Source organism: Porites lutea, chromosome 7 (assembly GCF_958299795.1).
Source record: "Porites lutea chromosome 7, jaPorLute2.1, whole genome shotgun sequence".
Taxonomy (NCBI): Eukaryota; Metazoa; Cnidaria; class Anthozoa; order Scleractinia; family Poritidae; genus Porites; species Porites lutea.
Window position 1 is genome coordinate 2969696 of NC_133207.1, and position 21630 is coordinate 2991325.

The 21630-nt window shown below is 36.6% G+C and overlaps 1 protein-coding gene across 1 annotated transcript in view; it reads right to left on the reverse strand.

The window, feature by feature from the left end:
- The window catches only part of LOC140942643 (E3 ubiquitin-protein ligase UBR2-like), a 78736-nt gene that overhangs the window by 29867 nt on the left and 27239 nt on the right, over positions 1-21630 (reverse strand). Inside the window, exon 18 of the mRNA XM_073391579.1 lies at positions 97-193. Coding sequence (XP_073247680.1) covers positions 97-193 — 97 coding nt within the window. The remainder of the gene's footprint in view (positions 1-96; positions 194-21630) is intronic.

Consider the following 21630-nt stretch of genomic DNA (forward strand, 5'->3'; position numbering starts at 1 on the left):
AGACCATCCAATGCAGAAGGTTACACGAGTAGTATAAGAATAACTAGGCCAGATTACTTCAGTCTTTAAATAAGGGATTTTTTAAGTTATTCTTACCTTCTTGATGGCGCATGGAGATTTCTTTCGGATGCTTTTCCCTCGCTTCCAAAAGCGTTTTGATCGCTTCAAGGATGGCTGTTCTAAAGACCAGGAGCTGCATTGAAAAACAGTGAGGAAAATTTAATCATTTTAAACCAAATATTCCTTATTGTATTGTAAATAGAGAGGAGAAGTGTGACGTTACGTTATCATGGTGGCAAAATTTCCGGATCGCAAAAATTGGTAACTTAAAAGTAACGAAAACGGCAAACAAGCAGTCGGCTTGTGTTGAAAAACAACAACTTTGCACGTACATCACGCTTTTTTCAGAGTACGTTTCTTAGTCGTCGTTGCACGACTGCGAGGTGATACTTCCTAATTTCACACGCTCTTTTTATGTAGGTGAACACAACCTTACAAACTGAGTGAAATTAAATAAGATTGATGAAGTTTGAAACAATGCGAATTCACTTTTTACGTGACGTTTTCGTTTTCTTGCCGTCCAGAACTGTTTGCCACCATGCCCTAACAAATTCTCCAATCTACTGCGACAGGTGGAAAATCCAAGCTTTGGGCCGGTGGGCGGGAGGGGGGGGGGGGGAGGGGTGGCCCATCAACAGCTGGGAATGGTAGAGCGGAAAAGAAACAGAGGAAATGGTGTAACTGACATACACCAAGTGGGTGGGATGCGATTGGGAACAAAACGTGGCCCAACGTTTTTCAAGTTTCAGCCCATATGCCGTCCTCGCCATCGGTTACGACAGAAGGAAGAAAAGAGTTTCAAGCAATACTTAAATACAGTCCCTACTGGAACTAGAATTCAATTAGTGTCAATAAAAAGATTTAACAAATAGTGTCACTTTTTCTTTCACAGCAAAATAACCCTCTCTAACTCCATGTAACCCTCTGTAATCCCTTGTAATCACCTGTAACCCCTACAATTTCCTAACCCTTGTAACCCCTTAAAATGCCCTGTAATCCCTTGAAAGCATTTGTACTGTCTTGTATAGAGAATGGCATAAACGAAACTTAACGGTTTCAAAAACCCACAAAATTGGCATTTTTCCAAAGGGGTTAGTCCATGGTTCGGTCAAAAATTTGAAATTTTCTCAACGTTTCGTTTTATGCAAAATACACCGAGAAAAAGTATTTGGTGACGTTCTCGTTACGAAACAAGCCTTTCTAAACAATAAAAACATGGATTTAAAAAGAACGCAAAATTAGCTTTTTTCCAAAGGGGATAGATAGTCCATGATTCTGGTCGAAAATTTGAAGTTTTTTCATCTTTTGTGTTTATCAAAAGCACATGGAGAAAAAGTGTTTGCTGACGTTCTAGATAGAAAAGAAGCCTTTAAAGACTATAAAAACAACTGTTTATTAAAAACGCAAACTTGCAATTTTTCCAAAGGGGTTAGTCCATCGTTTTGATTAAAAATTTGAGATTTCTTCAACTTTGATTTTTATGCAAAATAGACCTAGAAAAAGTATCTGGGAACGTTCCAGTTAGAAAAAAGTTTCTAGAATCCTTGGTAACCCCCTGTAACCACTTGTAACCCCGTGTCACCCCTTGTAACCCCCGGTAACCCCTTGAAACCCTTGGTAACCCCCTGTATTGTCATGTAATAGATCGTGAAAATAAATCGTGAAAACACGATTTTCGACGTTTTATATAGCAAACAAGCCTTTCTGGACAATGAAAACATGGGTTTAAAAAACCCACAAAATTGGCATTTTTTCCAAAGGGGTTCGTCCATGGTTTTGGTTAAAAAATTTAAAATTTTGTTAACGTTTTGTTTTATGTTAAATACACCGAGAAAAAGTATTTGGTGCCGTTCTCGTTAGAAAACAAGCCTTTCTAGACGATATAAATATGGATTTAAAAAGAAGGCAAAATTGGCATTTTTCCAAAGGGGATAGTCCATGATTTTGGTCAAAAAGTTGAAGTTTTTTCATCTTTTGAGTTTACCAAAAATAGATGGAGAAAAAGTGTTTGCTGGCGTTCTAGAAAGAAAAGAAGCTTTTAAAGACTATAAGAACAACTGTTTATTAAAAACGCAAACTTGGAATTTTTCTAAAGGGGTTAGTCCATCGTTTTGGTTAAAAATTTGAGATTTCTTCAACTTTGATTTTTATGCAAAATAGACCTAGAAAAAGTATCTGGGAACGTTCCAGTTAGAAAAAAGTTTCTAGAATCCTTGGTAACACCCTGTAACCCCTTGTAATCCCCCGTAACCCCTTGTAACCCCGCTGTCACCCCTTTAACCCCCTGTAACCCCTTGTAACCCCTGGTAACCCGCTGTATACTCATGTAATAGATCGTGAAAATAAATCGTGAAAACACGATTTTCGACGTTTTATATAACAAACAAGCCTTTCTGGACAATGAAAACATGGGTTTAAAAAACCCACAAAATTGGCATTTTTCCAAAGGGGATAGTCCATGATTTTGGTCAAAAAGTAGAGGTTTTTTTCATCTTTTGTGTTTATCAAAAATAGATGGAGAAAAAGTGTTTGCTGGCATTCTAGATAGAAAAGAAGCTTTTAAAGACTATAAGAACAACTGTTTATTAAAAACGCAAACTTGGAATTTTTCCAAAGAGGTTAGTAAATCATTTTGGTTAAAAATTTGAGATTTCTTCAACTTTGATTTTTATGCAAAATAGACCTAGAAAAAGTATATGGGAACGTTCCAGTTAGAAAAAAGTTTCTAGAATCCTTGGTAACCCCCTGTAACCCCTTGTAACCCCCCCGTCACCCCTTGTAACCCCCTGTCACCCCTTGTAACCCCTTGTAACCCCCTGTAACCCCTTGAAACCCTTGGTAACCCCCTGTATTCTCAGGTAATAGATCGTGAAAATAAATCGTGAAAAAACGATTTTCGACGTTTTATATAGCAAACAAGCCTTTCTGGACAATGAAAACATCGGTTTACAGGGGGTTAAAAGGAATCACAAGGGGTTACAGGGGGTTAAAGGGGTTACAAAGGGTTACAGGGAGTTACAAGGGGTTACAGCCGGTGACAGGGGGTTACAGCCGGTGACAGGGGGTTACAGACGGTTACAGGGGGTTATAAGGGGTTACAGGGGGTTACAAAGGATTATAGAAACTTCTTTCTAACTAGAACGTTCCCAGATACTTTTTCTTGGTCTATTTCGCATAAAAATAAAAGTTGAAGAAATCTCAAATTTTTGACCAAAAACCAGGGACTGACCCCTTTGAAAAAATTAAAAATTGTGCGTTTTTCATAAACAGTTGTCCTTATAGTCTTTAAACGCTTCTTTTTTATCTAGAACATCAGCAAACACTTTTTCTCGATCTATTTTTCATAAAAACACAAGATGAAAAAAGTTCAACTTGGAAAAATGCCAATTTTGCGCTCTTTTTAAATGCATATTTATATCGTCTAGAAAGGGTTGTTTTCTAACGAGAACGGTACCAAATACTATTTCTCGGTGTATTTAAAATAAAACAAAACGTCAACAAAATTTTAAATTTTTTGACCAAAACCGTGGACTTTGGAAAACTGCCAATTTTGTGGGTTTTTTAAACCGATTTTTTCATTGTCCAGAAAGGCTTGTTTGCTATATAAAACGCCGAAAATCGTTTTTTCACAATTTATTTTCACGATCTATTACATGAAAATAAAGGAGGTTACCAGGGGTTACAAGGGGTTACAGGGGGTTACAACGGGTGACAGGGGGTTACAACGGGTGACGGGGGCTTACAAGGGGTTACAGGGGATTACCAAGGATTCTAGAAACTTTTTTCTAACTGGAACGTTCCCATATACTTTTTCTAAGTCTATTTTGCATAAAAATCAAAGTTGAAGAAATCTCAAATTTTTAACCAAAATGATTTACTAACCTCTTTGGAAAAATTCCAAGTTTGCGTTTTTAATAAACAGTTGTTCTTATAGTCTTTAAAAGCTTCTTTTCTATCTAGAATGCCAGCAAACACTTTTTCTCCATCTATTTTTGATAAACACAAAAGATGAAAAAACTTCAACTTTTTGACCAAAATCATGGACTATCCCCTTTGCAAAAATGCCAATTTTGCCTTCTTTTAAAATCCATATTTATATCGTCTAGAAAGGCTTGTTTTCTAACGAAAACGGAACCAAATACTATTTCTCGGTGTATTTAACATAAAACAAAACGTTAACAAAATTTTAACTTTTTTGACCAAACCCATGGACTAACCCCTTTCGAAAAATGCCAATTTTGTGGCTTTTTGAAACCCATGTTTTCGTTGTTCAGGAAGGCTTGTTTGCTATATAAAACGTCGAAAATCGTTTTTTCAAGAATTTATTTTCACGATCTATTACATGAGAATACAGGGGGTTACAAAGGTTTACAAGGGGTTACAGGGGGTTACAAGGGGTGGCAGGGGGTTACAAGGGATTACGGGGGGTTACAAGGGGTTACAGGGGGTTACCAAGGATTCTAGAAACTTTTTTCTAACTGGAAGGTTCCCAGATACTTTTTCTAGGTCTATTTTGCATAAAAAATCAAAGTTGAAGAAATCTCAAATTTTTGACCAAAACGATGGACTAACCCCTTTGGAAAAATTATAATTTTGCGTTTTTCGCACACAGTTGTTTTTGTAGTCTTTAAAGGCTTCTTTTTTATCTAGAACGTCAGCAAACACTTTTTCTCCATCTATTTTTGATAAACACAAAAGATGAAGAAACTTCAACTTTTTGACCAAAATCATGGACTATCCCCTTTCCAAAATGCCAATTTTGCGTTCGTTTTAAATCCATGTTTATATTGTCTAGAAAGGCTTCTTTTCTAACGAGAACGTCACCAAATACTTTTTCTGGGTGTATTTTGCATAAAACGAAACGTTCACAAAATTTCAAATTTTTGACCAAAACCATGGACTAACCCCTTTGCAAAAATGCCAATTTTGTGGGTTTTTGAAACCGATGTTTTTGTTGTTCAGAAAGGCTTGTTTGCTATATAAAACGTCGAAAATCGTTTTTTCACGATTTCTTTTCACAATCTATGATATGGGAATACGGGGGGTTACAAGGGGTTACAGGGGGTTACAAGGGGTTACAAGGGGTTACAGGGGGTGACAAGCGGTTACAGGGGGTTACAAAGGATTATAGAAACTTTTTTCTAACTAGAACGTTCCCAGATACTTTTTCTTGGTCTATTTTGCATAAAAATCAAAGTTGAAGAAATCTCAAATTTTTGACCAAAACGATGGACTAACCCCTTTGCAAAAATGCCATTTTTGTGGGTTTTTAAAACCGATGTTCATGTTGTTCAGAAACGCTTCTTTCCTATATAAAACGTCGAAAATAGTTTTTTTACGATTTATTTTCACGATCTATGCATGGGAATACAGGGGGTTACAAGAGGTTACAGGGGGTTAAAAGAGGTCACAGAGGGTTACAGGGGGTGACAAGGGGTTACAGGGGGTTACAAGGGGTTACAAGGGGTTACAGGGGGTGACAAGGGGTTATAGGGGGTGAAAAGGACTATAGAAACTTTTTTCTAACTAGAACGTTCCCAGATACTTTTTCTTGGTCTATTTTGCATCAAAATGAAAGTTGAAGAAATCTCAAATTTTTGACCAAAACGATGGACTAACCCCTTTGGAAAAATTCTAATTTTGCGTTTTTCGCACACAGTTGTTTTTATAGTTTTTTAAGGCTTCTTTTTTATCTAAAACGTCAGCAAACACTTTCTCCCCATCTATTTTTGATAAACACAAAAGATGAAGAAACTTCAACTTTTTGACCAAAACCATGGACTATCCCCTTTGCAAAAATGCCAATTTTGCCTTCTTTTTAAATCCATGTTTATATTGTCTAGAAAGGCTTGTTTTCTAACGAGAACGTCACCAAATACTTTTTCTGGGTGTATTTTGCATAAAACGAAACGTTCACAAAATTTTAAATTTTTGACCAAAACCATGGACTAACCCCTTTGCAAAAATACCAATTTTGTGGGTTTTTCAAACCGATGTTTTTGTTGTTCAGAAAGGCTTGTTTGCTATATAAAACGTCGAAAATCCTTGTTTTCACGATTTATATTCACGTTCTATGACATGGGAATACAGGGGATTACCAGGGGTTAAAGGGCGTTACAGGGGGTTACAAGGGGTTACAGGGGGTAACAAAGGGTTACAGGGGGTTACAAGGGGTGACAGGGGGTGACAAGGGGTTACAGGGGGTGAAAAAGGATTATAGAAACTTTTTTCTAACTAGAACGTTGCCAGATACTTTTCCTTGGTCTATTTTGCATAAAAATCAAAGTTGAAGAAATCTCAAATTTTTGACCAAAACGATGGACTAACCCCTTTGCAAAAATTCTAATTTTGCGTTTTTCGCACACAGTTGTTTTTATAGTCTTTAAAGACTTCTTTTTTATCTAGAACGTCAGCAAACACTTTTTCTCCATCTATTTTTGATAAACACAAAAGATGAAGAAACTTCAACTTTTTGACCAAAACCATGGACTATCCCCTTTGCAAAAATGCCAATTTTGCCTTCTTTTTAAAACAATGTTAATATTGTCTAGAAAGGCTTGTTTTGTAACGAGAACGTCGGCAAATACTTTTTCTGGGTGTATTTTGCATAAAACGAAACGTTCACAAAATTTCAAATTTTTAACCAAAACCATGGACTAACCCCTTTGCAAAAATGCCAATTTTGTGGGTTTTTGTAACGGATGTTTTTGTTGTTCAGAAAGGCTTGTTTGCTATATAAAACGTCGAAAATCTTTTTTTTACGATTTATTTTCACGATCTATGACATGGGAATACAGGGAATTACAACGGGTTACAGGGGGTTACAAGGGGTTACAGGGGGTTACAAGGGGTTGCAAGGGGTTACAGGGGGTTACAAGGGGTTACAAGGGGTGACAGGGGGTGACAAGGGGTTACAGGGGCTTACAAAGGATTATAGAAACTTTTTTCTAACTAGAACGTTCCCAGATACTTTTTCTTGGTCTATTTTGCATAAAAATCAAAGTTCAAGAAATCTCAAATTTTTGACCAAAACTTTGCAAAAATTCTAATTTTGCGTTTTTCGCACACAGTTGTTTTTATAGTCTTTAAAGGCTTTTTTTTTTATCTAGAACGTCAGCAAACACTTTTTCTCCATCTATTTTTGATAAACACAAAAGATGAAGAAACTTTAACTTTTTGACCAAAATCATGGACTATCCCATTTGCAAAAATGCCAATTTTGCCTTCTTTTTAAATCCATGTTTATATTGTCAAGAAAGGCTTGTTTTCTAACGAGAACCTCACCAAATACTTTTTCTGGGTGTATTTTGTATAAAACGAAACGTTCACAAAATTTCAAATTTTAGACCAAAACCATGGACTAACCCCTTTGCAAAAATGCCAATTTTGTGGGTTTTTGAAACCGATGTCTTTCTTCTTCAGAAAGGCTTGTTTGCTATATAAAACGTCGAAAATCGTTTTTTCACGTTCTACGACATGCGAATACAGGGGATTACCAGGGGTTACAGGGGGTTACAGGGGGTTACAAGGGGTTACAGGGGGTTACAATGGGTTACAGGGGGTTACAAGGGGTTACAAGGGGTGACAGGGGGTGACAAGGGGTTATAAGGGCTCACAAAGGATTATAGAAACTTTTTTCTAACTAGAACGTTCCCAGATACTTATTCTTGGTCTATTTTGCATAAAAGTCAAAGTTGAAGAAATCTCAAATTTTTGACCAAAACGATGGACTAACCTCTTTGGAAAAATTCTACTTTTGCGTCTTTCCCACACAGTTGTTTCTATGGTCTTTAAAGGGTTCTTTTTTATCTAGAACGCCAACAAACACTTTTTCTCCATCTATTTTTGATAAACACAAAAGGTGAACAAAATTCAACTTTTTGACCAAAATCATGGACTATCCCCTTTGCAAAAATGCCAATTTTGCCTTCTTTTTAAATCCATGTTTATATTGTATAGAAAGGCTTGTTTTCTAAAGAGAACTTCACCAAATATTTTTTCTGGGTGTATTTTGCATAAAACGAAACGTTCACGAAATTTCAAATTTTTCACCAAAACCATGGACTAACCCCTTTGCAAAAATGCCAATTTTGCCTTCTTTTTAAATCCATGTTTATATTGTCTAGAAAGGCTTGTTTTCTAACGAGAACGTCACCAAATACTTTTTCTGGGTGTATTTTGCATAAAACGTAAGGTTCACGAAATTTCAAATTTTTGACCAAAACCATGGACTAACCCCTTTGCAAAAATACCAATTTTGGGGGTATTTGAAACCGATGTTTTTGTTGTTCAGACAGGCTTGTTTTCTATATAAAACGTCGAAAATCGTTTTTTCACGATTTATTTTCACGTTCTATGACATGGGAATACAGGGGATTACCAGGGGTTCCAGGGGGTTACAAGGGGTTACAGAGGGTAACAAGGGGTTACAGGGGGTTACAAGGGATTACAACGGGTGACAGGGGGTGACAGGGGGTGACAAGGGGTTACAGAGGGTGAAAAAGGATTATAGAAACTTTTTTCTAACTAGAACGTTCCCAGATACTTTTTCTTGGTCTATTTTGCATAAAAGTCAAAGTTGAAAAAATCTCAAATTTTTGACCAAAACGATGGACTAACCCCTTTGTAAAAATACTTATTTTGCGTTTTTCGCACACAGTTGTTTTTTATAGTCTTTAAAGGCTTCTTTTTTATCTAGAACGTCAGCAAACACTTTTTCTCCATCTATTTTTGATAAACACGAAAGATGAAGAAACTTCAACTTTTTGACCAAAATCATGGACTATCCCATTTGCAAAAATGCCAATTTTGCCTTCTTTTTAAATCCATGTTTATACTGTCTAGAAAGGCTTGTTTTCTAACAAGAACGTCACCAAATACTTTTTCTGGGTGTATTTTGCATAAAACGAAACGTTCACAAAATTTTAAATTTTTGACCAAAACCATGGACTAACCCCTTTGCAAAAATGCCAATTTTGTGGGTATTTTAAACGGACGTTTTTGTTGTTCAGAAAGGCTTGTTTGCTATACAAAACGTCGAAAATCGTTTTTTCACGATTTATTTTCACGTTCTATGACATGGGAATACAGGGGATTATCAGGGGTTCCAGGGGGTTACAAGGGGTTACAGGGGGTAACAAGGGGTTACAAGGGGTTACAGGGGGTTACAAGGGGTTACAAGGGGTTACAAGGGGTTACAGGGGGTTACAAGGGGTTACAAGGGGTGACAGGGGGTGACAAGGGGTTACAGGGGCTTACAAAGGATTATAGAAACTTTTTTCTAACTAGAACGTTCCCAGATACTTTTTATTGGTCTATTTTGCATAAAAATCAAAGTTGAAGAAATCTCAAATTTTTGACCAAAACTTTGCAAAAATTCTAATTTTGCGTTTTTCGCACACAGTTGTTTTTATAGTCTTTAAAGGCTTCTTTTTTATCTAGGACGTCAGCAAACACTTTTTTTCCATCTATTTTTGATAAACACAAAAGATGAAGAAACTTGAACTTTTTGACCAAAATCATGCACTATCCCCTTTGCAAAAATGCCAATTTTGCCTTCTTTTTAAATCCATGTTTATATTGTCAAGAAAGGCTTGTTTTCTAACGAGAACGTCACCAAATACTTTTTCTGGGTGTATTTTGCATAAAATGAAACGTTGAGAAAATTTCAAATTTTTAACCAAAACCATGGACTAACCCCTTTGCAAAAATACCAATTTTGTGGCTTTTTGAAACCGATGTTTTTGTTGTTCAGAAAGGCTTGTTTGCTATATATAACGTCGAAAATCGTTTTTTCACGATTTATTTTCACGATCTATGACATGGGAATACAGGGGGTTACAAGGGGTTACAGGGGGTTACAAGGGGTTACAGGGGGTTACAAGGGGTTACAAGGGGTTACAGGGGGTTACAAGGGGTTACAAGGGGTTACAGGGGGTTACAAGGGGTTACAAGGGGTGACAGGGGGTGACAAGGGGTTACAGGGGCTTACAAAGGATTATAGAAACTTTTTTCTAACTAGAACGTTCCCAGATACTTATTCTTGGTCTATTTTGCATAAAAGTCAAAGTTGAAGAAATCTCAAATTTTTGACCAAAACGATGAACTAACCCCTTTGGAAAAATTCTACTTTTGCGTCTTTCCCACACAGTTGTTTCTATAGTCTTTAAAGGCTTCTTTTTTATCTAGAACGTCAACAAACACTTTTTCTCCATCTATTTTTGATAAACACAAAAGATGAAGAAACTTCAACTTTTTGACCAAAATCATGGACTATCCCCTTTGCAAAAATGCCAATTTTGCCTTCTTTTTAAATCCATGTTTATACTGTCTAGAAAGGCTTGTTTTCTAACGAGAACGTCACCAAATACTTTTTCTGGGTGTATTTTGCATAAAACGAAACGTTCACAAAATTTCAAATTTTTGACCAAAACCATGGACTAAACCCTTTGCAAAAATGCCAATTTTCTGGGTTTCTGAAACCGATGTTTTTGTTGTTCAGAAAGGCTTGTTTGCTATATAAAACGTCGAAAATCGTTTTTTCACGATTTATTTTCACGTTCTATGACATGGGAATACAGGGGATTACCAGGGGTTAAAGGGGGTTACAGGGGGTTACAAGGGGTTACAGGGGTCGACAGGGGGTGACAAGGGGTTACAGGGGGTGAAAAAGGATTATAGAAACTTTTTTCTAACTAGAAGGTTCCCAGATACTTTTTTTGGGTCTATTTCGCATAAAAGTCAAAGTTGAAGAAATCTCAAATTTTTGACCAAAACGATGGACTAACCCCTTTGCAAAAATTCTAATTTTGCGTTTTTCGCACACAGTTGTTTTTATAGTCTTTAAAGGCTTCTTTTTTATCTAGAACGTCAGCAAACACTTTTTCTCCATCTATTTTTGATAAACACAAAAGATGAAGAAACTTCAACTTTTTGACCAAAATCATGGACTATCCCCTTTGCAAAAATGCCAATTTTGCCTTCTTTTTAAATCCATGTTTATATTGTCTCGAAAGCCTTGTTTTCTAACGAGAACGTCACCAAATACTTTTTCTGGGTGTATTTTGCATAAAAGGAAACGGTCACAAAATTTCAAATTTTTAACCAAAACCATGGACTAACCCCTTTGAAAAAATGCCAATGTCGTAGCTTTTTGAAACCGATGTTTTTGTTGTTCAGAAAGTCTTGTTTGCTATATAAAACGTCGAAAATCGTTTTTTCACGATTTATTTTCACGATCTATGACATGGGAATACAGGGGGTTACAAGGGGTTACAGGGGGTTACAAGGGGTTACAGGGGGTTACAAGGGGTTACAAGGGGTGACAGGGGGTGACAAGGGGTTACAGGGGCTTACAAGGGATTATAGAAACTTTTTTCTAACTAAAACGTTCCCAGATACTTATTCTTGGTCTATTTTGCATAAAAGTCAAAGTTGAAGAAATCTCAAATTTTTGACCAAAACGATGAACTAACCCCTTTGCAAAAATGCCAATTTTGTGGGTATTTGAAACCGATGTTTTTGTTGTTCAGAAAGGCTTGTTTGCTATATAAAACGTCGAAAATCGTTTTTTCACGATTTATTTTCACGTTCTATGACTTGGGAATACAGGGGATTATCAGGGGTTCCAGGGGGTTACAGGGGGTAACAAGGGGTTACAGGGGGTTACAAGGGGTTACAAGGGGTGACAGGGGGTGACAAGGGGTTACAGGGGGTGAAAAAGGATTATAGAAACTTTTTTCTAACTAGAACGTTCCCAGATACTTTTTCTTGGTCTATTTTGCATAAAAATCAAAGTTCAAGAAATCTCAAATTTTTGACCAAAACGATGGACTAACCCCTTTGCAAAAATTCTAATTTTGCGTATTTCGCACACAGTTGCTTTTATAGTCTTTAAACACTTCTTTTTTATCTAGAACGTCAGCAAACACTTTTTCTCCATCTGTTTTTGATAAACACAAAAGATGAAGAAACTTTAACTTTTTAACCAAAATCATGGACTATCCCCTTTGCAAAAATGCCAATTTTGCCTTCTTTTTAAATCCATGTTTATATTGTCTAAAAAGCCTTGTTTTCTAAAGAGAACTTCACGAAATACTTTTTCTGGGTGTATTTTGCATAAAACGAAACGTTTACGAAATTTCAAATTTTTGACCAAAACCATGGACTAACCCCTTTGCAAAAATGCCAATTTTGCCTTCTTTTTAAATCCATGTTTATACTGTCTAGAAAGGCTTGTTTTCTAACGAGAACGTCACCAAATACTTTTTCTGGGTGTATTTTGCATAAAACGTAACGTTCACGAAATTTCAAATTTTTGACCAAAACCATGGACTAACCCCTTTGCGAAAATGCCAATTTTGTGGGTATTTGAAACCGATGTTTTTGTTGTTCAGAAAGGCTTGTTTGCTATATAAAACGTCGAAAATCGTTTTTTCACGATTTATTTTCACGTTGTATGACATGGGAATACAGGGGATTACCAGGGGTTCCAGGGGGTTACAAGGGGTTACAGGGGGTAACAAGGGGTTCCAGGGGGTTACAGGGGGTTACAAGGGGTTACAGGGGGTAACAAGGGGTTACAGGGGGTTACAAGGGGTTACAAGGGGTGACAGGGGGTGACAAGGGGTGACAGGGGGTGACAAGGGGTTACAGGGGGTGAAAAAGGATTATAGAAACTTTTTTCTAAGTAGAACGTTCCCAGATACTTTTTATTGGTCTATTTTGCATAAAAATAAAAGTTGAAGAAATCTCAAATTTTTGACCAAAACGATGGACTAACGCCTTTGCAAAAATTCTAATTTTGCGTTTTTCGCACACAGTTGTTTTTATAGTTTTTAAAGACTTCTTTTTTATCTAGAACGTCAGCAAACACTTTTTCTCCATCTATTTTTGATAAACACAAAAGATGAAGAAACTTCAACTTTTTGACCAAAATCATGGACTATCCCCTTTGCAAAAATGCCAATTTTGCCTTCTTTTTCAATCAATGTTTATATTGTCTAGAAAGGCTTGTTTTCTAACGAGAACGTCACCAAATACTTTTTCTGGGTGTATCTTGCATAAAACGAAACGTTCACCAAATTTCAAATTTTTGACCAAAACCATGGACTAACTCCTTTGCAAAAATGCCAATTTTGTGGGTTTTTGAAACCGATGTTTTTGTTGTTCAGAAAGGCTTGTTTGCTATATAAAACGTCGAAAATCGTTTTTTCACGATTTATTTTCACGTTCTATGACATGGGAATACAGGGGATTACCAGGGGTTAAAGGGGGTTACAGGGGGTTACAAGGGGTTACAGGGGGTTACAAGGGGTTACAAGGAGTGACAGGGGGTGACAAGGGGTTACAGGGGGTGAAAAAGGATAATAGAAACTTTTTTCTAACTAGAACGTTCCCGGATACTTTTTCTTGGTCTATTTTGCATAAAAGTCAAAGTTGAAAAAATCTCAAATTTTTGACCAAAACGATGGACTATCCCCTTTGCAAAAATGCCAATTTTGCCTTCTTTTTAAATCCATGTTTATACTGTCTAGAAAGGCTTGTTTTCTAACGAGAACGTCACCAAATACTTTTCCTGGGTGTATTTTGCATAAAACGAAACGTTCACCAAATTTCAAATTTTTGACCAAAACCATGGACTAACCCCTTTGCAAAAATGCCAATTTTGTGGGTATTTGAAACCGATGTTTTTGTTGTTCAGAAAGGCTTGTTTGCTATATAAAACGTCGAAAATCGTTTTTTCACGATTTATTTTCACGTTCTATGACATGGGAATACAGGGGATTACCAGGGGTTCCAGGGGGTTACAAGGGGTTACAGGGGGTAACAAGGGGTTCCAGGGGGTTACAGGGGGTTACAAGGGGTTACAGGGGGTAACAAGGGGTTACAGGGGGTTACAAGGGGTTACAAGGGGTGACAGGGGGTGACAAGGGGTGACAGGGGGTGACAAGGGGTTACAGGGGGTGAAAAAGGATTATAGAAACTTTTTTCTAAGTAGAACGTTCCCAGATACTTTTTATTGGTCTATTTTGAGTAAAAATAGAAGTTGAAGAAATCTCAAATTTTTGACCAAAACGATGGACTAACGTCTTTGCAAAAATTCTAATTTTGCGTTTTTCGCACACAGTTGTTTTTATAGTTTTTAAAGACTTCTTTTTTATCTAGAACGTCAGCAAACACTTTTTCTCCATCTATTTTTGATAAACACAAAAGATGAAGAAACTTCAACTTTTTGACCAAAATCATGGACTATCCCCTTTGCAAAAATGCCAATTTTGCCTTCTTTTTCAATCAATGTTTATATTGTCTAGAAAGGCTTGTTTTCTAACGAGAACGTCACCAAATACTTTTTCTGGGTGTATCTTGCATAAAACGAAACGTTCACCAAATTTCAAATTTTTGACCAAAACCATGGACTAACTCCTTTGCAAAAATGCCAATTTTGTGGGTTTTTGAAACCGATGTTTTTGTTGTTCAGAAAGGCTTGTTTGCTATATAAAACGTCGAAAATCGTTTTTTCACGATTTATTTTCACGTTCTATCACATGGGAATACAGGGGATTACCAGGGGTTAAAGGGGGTTACAGGGGGTTACAAGGGGTTACAGGGGGTTACAAGGGGTTACAGGGGGTTACAAGGGGTTACAAGGAGTGACAGGGGGTGACAAGGGGTTAAAGGGGGTGAAAAAGGATAATAGAAACTTTTTTCTAAGTAGAACGTTCCCAGATACTTTTTCTTGGTCTATTTTGCATAAAAGTCAAAGTTGAAAAAATCTCAAATTTTTGACCAAAACGATGGACTAACCCCTTTGCAAAAATTCTTATTTTGCGTTTTTCGCACACAGTTGTTTTTATAGTCTTTAAAGGCTTCTTTTTTATCTAGAACGTCAGCAAACACTTTTTCTCCATCTATTTTTGATAAACACAAAAGATGAAGAAACTTCAACTTTTTGACCAAAATCATGGACTATCCCATTTGCAAAAATGCCAATTTTGCCTTCTTTTTAAATCCATGTTTATATTGTCTCGAAAGCCTTGTTTTCTAACGAGAACGTCACCAAATACTTTTTCTGGGTGTATTTTGCATAAAAGGAAACGGTCACAAAATTTCAAATTTTTAACCAAAACCATGGACTAACCCCTTTGCAAAAATGCCAATGTTGTAGCTTTTTGAAACCGATGTTTTTGTTGTTCAGAAAGGCTTGTTTGCTATATAAAACGTCGAAAATCTTTTTTTCACGATTTATTTTTACGATCTATGACATGGGAATACAAGGGGTTACAAGGGGTTACAGGGGGTTACAAGGGGTTACAGGGGGTTACAAGGGGTTACAAGGGGTTACAGGGGGTTACAAGGGGTTACAGGGGGTTACAAGGGGTTAAAAGGGGTGACAGGGGGTGACAGGGGGTGACAAGGGGTTACAGGGGCTTACAAAGGATTAGAGAAACTCTTTTCTAACTAGAACGTTCCCAGATACTTATTCTTGGTCTATTTTGCATAAAAGTCAAAGTTGAAGAAATCTCAAATTTTTGACCAAAACGATGAACTAACCCCTTTGGAAAAATTCTACTTTTGCGTCTTTCCCACAAAGTTGTTTCTATAGTCTTTAAAGGCTTCTTTTTTATCTAGAACGTCAACAAACACTTTTTCTCCATCTATTTTTGATAAACACAAAAGATGAAGAAACTTCAACTTTTTGACCAAAATCATGGACTATCCCCTTTGCAAAAATGCCAATTTTGCCTTCTTTTTAAATCCATGTTTATACTGTCTAGAAAGGCTTGTTTTCTAACGAGAACGTCACCAAATACTTTTCCTGGGTGTATTTTGCATAAAACGAAACGTTCACCAAATTTCAAATTTTTGACCAAAACCATGGACTAACCCCTTTGCAAAAATGCCAATTTTGTGGGTATTTGAAACCGATGTTTTTGTTGTTCAGAAAGGCTTGTTTGCTATATAAAACGTCGAAAATCGTTTTTTCACGATTTATTTTCACGTTCTATGACATGGGAATACAGGGGATTACCAGGGGTTCCAGGGGGTTACAAGGGGTTACAGGGGGTAACAAGGGGTTCCAGGGGGTTACAAGGGGTTACAGGGGGTAACAAGGGGTTACAGGGGGTTACAAGGGGTTACAGGGGGTGACAAGGGGTGACAGGGGGTGACAAGGGGTTACAGGGGGTGAAAAAGGATTATAGAAACTTTTTTCTAAGTAGAACGTTCCCAGATACTTTTTATTGGTCTATTTTGCATAAAAATAAAAGTTGAAGAAATCTCAAATTTTTGACCAAAACGATGGACTAACGCCTTTGCAAAAATTCTAATTTTGCGTTTTTCGCACACAGTTGTTTTTATAGTTTTAAAAGACTGCTTTTTTATCTAGAACGTCAGCAAACACTTTTTCTCCATCTATTTTTGATAAACACAAAAGATGAAGAAACTTCAACTTTTTGACCAAAATCATGGACTATCCCCTTTGCAAAAATGCCAATTTTGCCTTCTTTTTCAATCAATGTTTATTTTGTCTAGAAAGGCTTGTTTTCTAACGAGAACGTCACCAAATACTTTTTCTGGGTGTATCTTGCATAAAACGAAACGTTCACCAAATTTCAAATTTTTGACCAAAACCATGGACTAACTCCTTTGCAAAAATGCCAATTTTGTGGGTTTTTGAAACCGATGTTTTTGTTGTTCAGAAAGGCTTGTTTGCTATATAAAACGTCGAAAATCGTTTTTTCACGATTTATTTTCACGTTCTATCACATGGGAATACAGGGGATTACCAGGGGTTAAAGGGGGTTACAGGGGGTTACAAGGGGTTACAGGGGGTTACAAGGGGTTACAGGGGGTTACAAGGGGTTACAAGGAGTGACACGGGGTGACAAGGGGTTACAGGGGGTGAAAAAGGATAATAGAAACTTTTTTCTAACTAGAACGTTCCCAGATACTTTTTCTTGGTCTATTTTGCATAAAAGTCAAAGTTGAAAAAATCTCAAATTTTTGACCAAAACGATGGACTAACCCCTTTGCAAAAATTCTTATTTTGCGTTTTTCGCACACAGTTGTTTTTATAGTCTTTAAAGGCTTCTTTTTTATCTAGAACGTCAACAAACACTTTTTCTCCATCTATTTTTGATAAACACAAAAGATGAAGAAACTTCAACTTTTTGACCAAAATCATGGACTATCCCATTTGCAAAAATGCCAATTTTGCCTTCTTTTTAAATCCATGTTTATATTGTCTCGAAAGCCTTGTTTTCTAACGAGAACGTCACCAAATACTTTTTCTGGGTGTATTTTGCATAAAAGGAAACGGTCACAAAATTTCAAATTTTTAACCAAAACCATGGACTAACCCCTTTGCAAAAATGCCAATGTTGTAGCTTTTTGAAACCGATGTTTTTGTTGTTCAGAAAGGCTTGTTTGCTATATAAAACGTCGAAAATCGTTTTTTCACGATTTATTTTCACCATCTATGACATGGGAATACAAGGGGTTACAAGGGGTTACAGGGGGTTACAAGGGGTTACAGGGGGTTACAAGGGGTTACAAGGGGTTACAGGGGGTTACAAGGGGTTACAAGGGGTTACAGGGGGTTACAAGGGGTTACAAGAGGTGACAGGGGGAGACAAGGGGTTACAGGGGCTTACAAAGGATTATAGAAACTTTTTTCTAACTAGAACGTTCCCAGATACTTATTCTTGGTCTATTTTGCATAAAAGTCAAAGTTGAAGAAATCTCAAATTTTTGACCAAAACGATGAACTAACCCCTTTGGAAAAATTCTACTTTTGCGTCTTTCCCACACAGTTGTTTCTATAGTCTTTAAAGGCTTCTTTTTTATCTAGAACGTCAACAAACACTTTTTCTCCATCTATTTTTGATAAACACAAAAGATGAAGAAACTTCAACTTTTTGACCAAAATCATGGACTATCCCCTTTGCAAAAATGCCAATTTTGCCTTCTTTTTAAATCCATGTTTATATTGTCTAGAAAGCCTTGTTTTCTAAAGAGAACTTCACCAAATACTTTTTCTGGGTGTATTTTGCATAAAACAAAACGTTCACGAAATTTCAAATTTTTGACCAAAACCATGGACTAACCCCTTTGCAAAAATGCCAATTTTGCCTTCTTTTTAAATCCATGTTTATATTGTCTAGAAAGGCTTGTTTTCTAACGAGAACGTCACCAAATACTTTTTCTGGGTGTATTTTGCATAAAACGAAACGTTCACCAAATTTCAAATTTTTGACCAAAACCATGGACAAAACCCTTTGCAAAAATGCCAATTTTGTGGGTATTTGAAACCGATGTTTTTGTTGTTCAGAAAGGCTTGTTTGCTATATAAAACGTCGAAAATCGTTTTTTCACGATTTATTTTCACGTTCTATGACATGGGAATACAGGGGATTACCAGGGGTTAAAGGGGGTTACAGGGGGTTACAAGGGGTTACAGGGGGTTACAAGGGGTTACAGGGGGTTACAAGGGGTGACAGGGGGTGACAAGGGGTTACAGGGGGTGAAAAAGGATTATAGAAACTTTTTTCTAACTAGAACGTTCCCAGATACTTTTTCTTGGTCTATTTTGCATAAAAATCAAAGTTGAAGAAATCTCAAATTTTTGACCAAAACGATGGACTAACCCCTTTGCAAAAATTCTTATTTTGCGTTTTTCGCACACAGTTGTTTGTATAGTCTTTAAAGGTTTCTTTTTTATCTAGAACGTCAGCAAACACTTTTTCTCCATCTATTTTTGATAAACACAAAAGATGAAGAAACTTTAACTTTTTGACCAAAATCATGGACTATCCCCTTCGCAAAAATGCCAATTTTGCCTTTTTTTTAAAATCCATGTTTATATTGTCTAGAAAGCCTTGTTTTCTAACGAGAACCTCACCAAATACTTTTTCTGGGTGTATTTTGCATAAAACGACACGTTCACAAAATTTCAAATTTTTAACCAAAACCATGGACTAACCCCTTTGCAAAAATGCCAATTTTGTGGGTTTTTGAAACCGATGTTTTTGTTGTTCAGAAAGGCTTGTTTGCTATATAAAACGTCGAAAATCGTTTTTTCACGATTTATTTTCACGTTCTATGACATGGGAATACAGGGGATTACCAGGGGTTAAAGGGGGTTACAGGGGGTTACAAGGGGTTACAGGGGGTTACAAGGGGTTACAGGGGGTTACAAGGGGTTACAAGGAGTGACAGGGGGTGACAAGGGGTTACAGGGGGTGAAAAAGGATAATAGAAACTTTTTTCTAACTAGAACGTTCCCAGATACTTTTTCTTGGTCTATTTTGCATAAAAGTCAAAGTTGAAAAAATCTCAAATTTTTGACCAAAACGATGGACTAACCCCTTTGCAAAAATTCTTATTTTGCGTTTTTCGCACACAGTTGTTTTTATAGTCTTTAAAGGCTTCTTTTTTATCTAGAACGTCAGCAAACACTTTTTCTCCATCTATTTTTGATAAACACAAAAGATGAAGAAACTTCAACTTTTTGACCAAAATCATGGACTATCCCATTTGCAAAAATGCCAATTTTGCCTTCTTTTTAAATCCATGTTTATATTGTCTCGAAAGCCTTGTTTTCTAACGAGAACGTCACCAAATACTTTTTCTGGGTGTATTTTGCATAAAAGGAAACGGTCACCAAATTTCAAATTTTTAACCAAAACCATGGACTAACCCCTTTGCAAAAATGCCAATGTTGTAGCTTTTTGAAACCGATGTTTTTGTTGTTCAGAAAGGCTTGTTTGCTATATAAAACGTCGAAAATCGTTTTTTCACGATTTATTTTCACGATCTATGACATGGGAATACAAGGGGTTACAAGGGGTTACAGGGGGTTACAAGGGGTTACAAGGGGTTACAAGGGGTTACAGGGGGTTACAGGGGGTTACAAGGGGTTACAAGGGGTGACAGGGGGTGACAAGGGGTTACAGGGGCTTACAAAGGATTAGAGAAACTCTTTTCTAACTAGAACGTTCCCAGATACTTATTCTTGGTCTATTTTGCATAAAAGTCAAAGTTGAAGAAATCTCAAATTTTTGACCAAAACGATGAACTAACCCCTTTGGAAAAATTCTACTTTTGCGTCTTTCCCACACAGTTGTTTCTATAGTCTTTAAAGGCTTCTTTTTTATCTAGAACGTCAACAAACACTTTTTCTCCATCTATTTTTGATAAACACAAAAGATGAAGAAACTTCAACTTTTTGACCAAAATCATGGACTATCCCCTTTGCAAAAATGCCAATTTTGCCTTCTTTTTAAATCCATGTTTATATTGTCTAGAAAGGCTTGTTTTCTAACGAGAACGTCACCAAATACTTTTTCCGGGTGTATTTTGCATAAAACGAAACGTTCACGAAATTTCAAATTTTTGACCAAAACCATGGACAAAACCCTTTGCAAAAATGCCAATTTTGTGGGTATTTGAAACCGATGTTTTTGTTGTTCAGAAAGGCTTGTTTGCTATATAAAACGTCGAAAATCGTTTTTTCACGATTTATTTTCACGTTCTATGACATGGGAATACAGGGGATTACCAGGGGTTCCAGGGGGTTACATGGGGTTACAGGGGGTAACAAGGGGCTACAGGGGGTTACAAGGGGTTACAAGGGGTGACAGGGGGTGACAACGGGTTACAGGGGGTGAAAAAGGATTATAGAAACTTTTTTCTAACTAGAACGTTCCCAGATACTTTTTATTGGTCTATTTTGCATAAAAATAAAAGTTGAAGAAATCTCAAATTTTTGACCAAAACGATGGACTAACCCCTTTGCAAAAATTCTAATTTTGCGTATTTCGCACACAGTTGTTTTTATAGTCTTTAAAGACTTCTTTTTTATCTAGAACGTCAGCAAACACTTTTTCTCCATCTATTTTTGATAAACACAAAAGATGAAGAAACTTTAACTTTTTGACCAAAATCATGGACTATCCCCTTTGCAAAAATGCCAATTTTGCCTTCTTTTTCAATCAATGTTTATATTGTCTAGAAAGGCTTGTTTTCTAACGAGAACGTCACCAAATACTTTTTCTGGGTGTATCTTGCATAAAACGAAACGTTCACCAAATTTCAAATTTTTGACCAAAACCATGGACTAACTCCTTTGCAAAAATGCCAATTTTGTGGGTTTTTGAAACCGATGTTTTTGTTGTTCAGATAGGCTTGTTTGCTATATAAAACGTCGAAAATCGTTTTTTCACGATTTATTTTCACGTTCTATGACATGGGAATACAGGGGATTATCAGGGGTTAAAGGGGGTTACAGGAGGTTACAAGGGGTTACAGGGGGTTACAAGGGGTTACAGGGGGTTACAAGGGGTTACAAGGAGTGACAGGGGGTGACAAGGGGTTACAGGGGGTGAAAAAGGATAATAGAAACTTTTTTCTAACTAGAACGTTCCCAGATACTTTTTCTTGGTCTATTTTGCATAAAAGTCAAAGTTGAAAAAATCTCAAATTTTTTACCAAAACGATGGACTAACCCCTTTGCAAAAATTCTTATTTTGCGTTTTTCGCACACAGTTGTTTTTATAGTCTTTAAAGGCT